Genomic DNA, 4,916 nt, shown 5'->3' with positions numbered 1-4,916 from the left:
GTCCCAACCCTCAGACTCAGCACCGCATTCTTGACCTGCAATCTTCTTCCCGACCTCTCCGCCCCCACCCCCCTCTCCGGCCTATTACCCTCACCTTAACCTCCTTCCAACTATCGCATTACCAACACTCCTCCCTCAAGTCCCTCCTCCCTACCTTTTATCTTAACCTGCTTGGCACACCCTCCTCATTCCTGAAGAAGGGCTCATGCCCGAAACGTCGATTCTCCTGCTCCTTGGATGATGCCTGACCTGCTGCGCTTTTCCAGCAACACATTTTTCAGCTCAGATACTCACTAGCAATCTCTCCAACCCTTCGGCAGATTGAGACAAATCCTTGCACCATTGCACCATCAGGGCTTGGTGCAGCCACGACACGATGTTTCTGAACGGAGAGGTTGTGGGATTCAGAGATATGGGAACAGAATCGAGGCTGGCATTCTCAGTGTTATATTGTTGAGTGCTGTATTGTTGAATTAAACATTAAATGGAGTTTCTGTCTGGCCTCTCAGATGGACATAACTGCAGCTTAATTCAAAGTGACCTGGGCAATAATTAGTCTCATTCAATAAGGTAATTTATCTCATTACTGTCTGTGTGTAAACTGTCTACTGCGTCTCCCACATCTATGAATGTACTTGGAAAAATGCTTCCTTCTCTGCGAAACACTTGAAGATATCCGAAGCTGCTACAAAAATGCTGCTGCCTTTGTTTCTTTACCAAGAATCAAACTGTCCTGGTCAGTGATCAGTAGGAGGCAGTAAAGCCCCTGAGTCAGAACTCCCCTTTTTGAATTAGAATCCCTATAGTGTGGAAACAGGCCCTTTGGCCCAACAACACACACCAACCCATCTGAAGAGTAACCCACCCAGACCCATTCCCCTATCTTATATTGTTATGATTAGTTTAGATTTCCTACAGTGTATCCCCTGACTAATGTACCTAACCTACACAATCCTTTGGGCAATTTATGGAAAAGCGCAGAAGGTCAGGCAGCATCCAAGGAGCAGGAGAATCGACGTTTCGGGCATGAGCTCAAGAAGGGCTCATGCCTGAAACGTCGATTCTCCCGCTCCTTGGATACTGCCTGACCTGCTGCGCTTTTCCAGCACCACATTTTCAGCTCTGATCTCCAGTCCTCACTTTCTCCTATGGGCAATTTAGCATGGCCAATTGACCTAACCTTCACATCTTTGGACAGTGGGAGGAAACTGGAGCACCCAGAAGAAGCCCATGCAGATATGGGGAGAATGTGCAAACGCCACACAGACAGTTGCCTGAGGCTGGAATTGTACCCAGGTCTCTGGCACTGTGAGGCAACAGTGCTAACCACTGAGCCATCATGCCACATTTCATATGTTTTCATTATTGCAACTGTCTTCACAGGAAAAATTGAGAAAAGAAGTTGAAAATCTCCGGATAATTCAGCAGGATTGCCATTTCAAGCACCAAGATGTAACAATAACCGAATCGGAAATCAAGGTAGAGTACATGCACTGGGACTGGGTTTAAGACCATAGGACCATAAAACATAGGAGCAGAAATTAGGCCATTCAGCCCATCGAGTCTGCTCCACCATTCAATCATGGCTGATAAGTTTCTCAGTCAAAAAGTGTGGTGCTGGAAAGGAATGCAATAGGTGGATGAAGGCGGTGTGATGGTGATAGGTCCGACAGGAGGGTGGAGCGGACAGGTGGGAAGGGAAATGGACAGGTGGGACAGCTCAGGAAGATGGTGTCAAGTTAAAGGGTTGGATCTGGGATAAGGTGGGGTGAGGGGAAATGAGGAAACTGGCGAAATCAACATTGATCCTGTGTGGATTAGTGGTGCTGGAAGAGCACAGCAGTTCAGGCAGCATCAAAGGAGCTTCGAAATCGACATTTTGGGCAAATCCTGTGTGGTTGGATGAGGCGTTCTTCTTCCAAGCTTTGGGTGGTTAGGGTTTGGCGATGGAGGAAGCCAAGGACCTTGGTGCAACAGGAGGGGGAGTTGAAGTGGTCGGACAAAGGGCGGTGGGGTGGGGTTGATTGGTGCATGTGTCCTAGAGAATGTCCTGAAACATTCCGCAAGTTAGCGTCCTGTCTCCCCGATGTAGAGGAGACCACATCGGGTGCAACAGATAGAGAAGGTGACTTGTGTGGAAGTGCAGATAAATTTCTGTTGGATGTGGAAGGATCCTTTGGGGCCTTGGATGGTGGTGAAAGGGGAGGTGTGGCCACAGGTTTTGCATTTCTTGTGGCGGCAGGGGAAGGTACCAGGAGGGGAGGATGGGTTGGTAGGGGCGCGTGGAACTAACAAGAGAATTGCAGAGGGAATGGTCTCTGCGGAACACAGATAGGGGTGGGGAGGGAAATATTTATCTGGTGGTGGGCTCTGTTTGTAGGTGGCGGAAATGCAGAGGATGATGTGCTGTATCCGGAGGTTGGTGAGATGGAAGGTGTGGACCAGAGAAGTCTGTCCTTGTTGCAATTGTAGGGGGGGGGTTTCAAGAGCAGAGGTGCTGGAAGTGGAGGAGATACGCTGGAGGGCATTGTTGACTATGTGGGAGGGGAGATTGCGGTCCCTGAAGCAGGAGGCCATCTGGGACATTCTATGGTGGAATTGGTGATCCTGGGAGCAGATGCAGCAGAGGTGGAGGAATTGGGAATAAGGGATAGTGTTTCTGCAGGATGCAGGGTGGGACGAGGTGTAGTCCAGGTAGCTGTGAGATTCGGTGAGTTTGTAATAGATATCCGTGTTGAGTCAGTCGCTGAAAATGGAGATGGAGAGCTCCAGGAAGGGGAGGGTGGTGTCCGAGATGGTCAAAGTGAACTTAAGATCAGGGTGGAAGGTGTTCGTGAAGTTCAACCTCCTCATGGGAGCACAAGGTGGCGCCGATACAGTCTTCGATAGCAGAGGAAAAGGTGGGGAATAGTGCCAGAGTATCTGTGGAAGATGGACTGTTCCACGTACCCGACCAAAAGGCAGGCAAAACTCGAGCCCATGCGGGTGTTCATGGCTACCCCTTTTGATCTGGAGGAAGTGGGAGGATTCTAAGGAGAAATTGTTGAGGGTGAGTTCAGCCAATCAAATGATTCTGTCAGTGGAAGGGTACTGGTTGGGTCGGGCGGGAGAGGAAGAAACGGAGGGCTTGGATGCCTCTGTCAGGCGGATGGATGTGTACAGGGACTGGATGTCCATAGTGAAGATAAGGCGTTGGGGGCCGGGGAAATGAAAGTCATGGAGGAGGTGGAGGGCGTGTGTGTGGTGTCCCAAATGTACATGGAGAGTTCCTGGACGAAGGCGGACAGAACGGTATCAAGGATTGAGGAGATAAGTCTGGTGGGACTGGGGCAGGAGCAGGCAGGGATGATGGGTCGACCGGGGAAGTAAGGTTTGTGAATTTTGGGTAGGAGGTAGAACTGGGTGGTGCAAAGTTCCCGAAAGATGAGGTTGGAGGCTGTGGATGGGAGATCTCCTGAGGTGAAGAGGTTGTAGATGGTCTAGGAGATGATGGTTTGGTGATGGGAGGTGAGGTTGTGGTTGACGGGCTAGTAGAAGGAGTTGGCCGTGAGTTGGCACCTGGCTTCAATTGTCTAGAGGTCAGCGCACCAAACTACCACAGCGCACCCCCCTCCACCTTATCCACTGATTTGATGATGAGGTTGGGGTTGGAGTGGAGGGAGTGGAGTGGAGTGTTGTGAAGGTGAGGGAGTCGGTGAGGGGAGTGGACAGGTTGAGGCGGTCAATGTCACGGAGGCAATTGGAGATAAAGAGGTCGAGGGCAGGTAATGGACCAACACATGGTGTCCAGGTGAATGGGGTATGTAGGAGATGGGAGAAGGGGTCCCCAGTGGGTGGGCGGGTATGAATCCTGATGGAAAAAGTAAACACAGAGACGGAAGCAGTGGAAGAAAAGTTTGAGATCGCAAAGCGTGTTAAATTCATTGATCTGGAAGTGTAGGGGGCTGAAGGTGAGGCCTTTACTGAGAACTGACCATTCATCCTCAGTGAGGGGGAGGTCTGGGGGGGAATGGTAAAGGCACAGCAGGGTGGGAGCTAGGACCTGGTGTGGGTGTGGAATGGGGAGTGGGTGCGGAGACTGTATCTGGAGTGAGTATGGTTATGGGGTCGGGAGTGACATCACCAACGGAAGTGACTCTCACTCTGGGGGTCGGGAGGTGGAAGCAGTGCCTACAGTGGCATCCACAGGGGCGGAAGTGATGTAACAGGTGACATTCACGATGTCAGCGATACTCTGGTGAGTGATGTTGATGGGGGTGGTGTTTCTCAACTCCATTCTCTCCATGCATGTCCTCGGCAGAGTGGGAGGTGGAGTTAAAGTGTTCGGCCACGGGGAGGTGGGGTAGGCTGGTGCAGATGTCCCAGAGATGTGCTCTGCAAGTTGGCGTCTTGTCTTCCCAGTGTCGAGGAGACCACATTGGGTGCAATGGATGCAGTAGATGAAATGTATGGAAGTGCAGGTAAATTTCTGTCAGAAGTGGAAGGATCGTTTGGGACCTTGGACAGAGGTGAGGGGGGAGGTGTGGGTGCAGCATTTGCCCTTCTCAGGATGGATGCCGGTGACAAGTGGTGTTCCTCAAGGCTTAGTGCTAGGACCACAACTTTTCACCTTATACATTAATGATCTGGATGAAGGAATTGAGGGCATTCTGGTGAAGTTTGCAGATGATACAAAGATAGGTGGAAGGAGAGATAGTATTGAAGAGGTGGGGAGGCTACAGAAGGATTTGGACAGGTTTGGGGGCCTCCTCCATCACCAAACCCTAACCACCCGACAGCCGGAGGAAGAACACCTTATCTTCTGTCTTGGGATCAATGTGGATTTCACCAGTTTCCCACTTGCCCTCCCCCCACCTTATCCCAGTGCCAACCTTCCAATTTGGCACTGCTCTTTTGACCGGTCCTACCTGTCCATC

At 50.9% G+C, this 4,916-nt stretch overlaps 1 protein-coding gene across 1 annotated transcript in view; it reads left to right on the top strand.

Annotated features, from left to right (window-relative positions):
* Positions 1 to 4,916, top strand: part of LOC122550335 (tripartite motif-containing protein 72-like) — a 24,735-nt gene that overhangs the window by 18,869 nt on the left and 950 nt on the right. Inside the window, exon 2 of the mRNA XM_043691062.1 lies at positions 1,384 to 1,479. Within this exon, the coding sequence (XP_043546997.1) occupies positions 1,384 to 1,479 (96 nt within the window). The remainder of the gene's footprint in view (positions 1 to 1,383; positions 1,480 to 4,916) is intronic.

The sequence above is a fragment of the Chiloscyllium plagiosum genome, chromosome 5, assembly GCF_004010195.1.
Source record: "Chiloscyllium plagiosum isolate BGI_BamShark_2017 chromosome 5, ASM401019v2, whole genome shotgun sequence".
Classification (NCBI taxonomy): domain Eukaryota; kingdom Metazoa; phylum Chordata; class Chondrichthyes; order Orectolobiformes; family Hemiscylliidae; genus Chiloscyllium; species Chiloscyllium plagiosum.
Note: the sequence above shows the minus strand (reverse complement) of the source record. Positions and strands in the feature narration are given on the sequence as shown.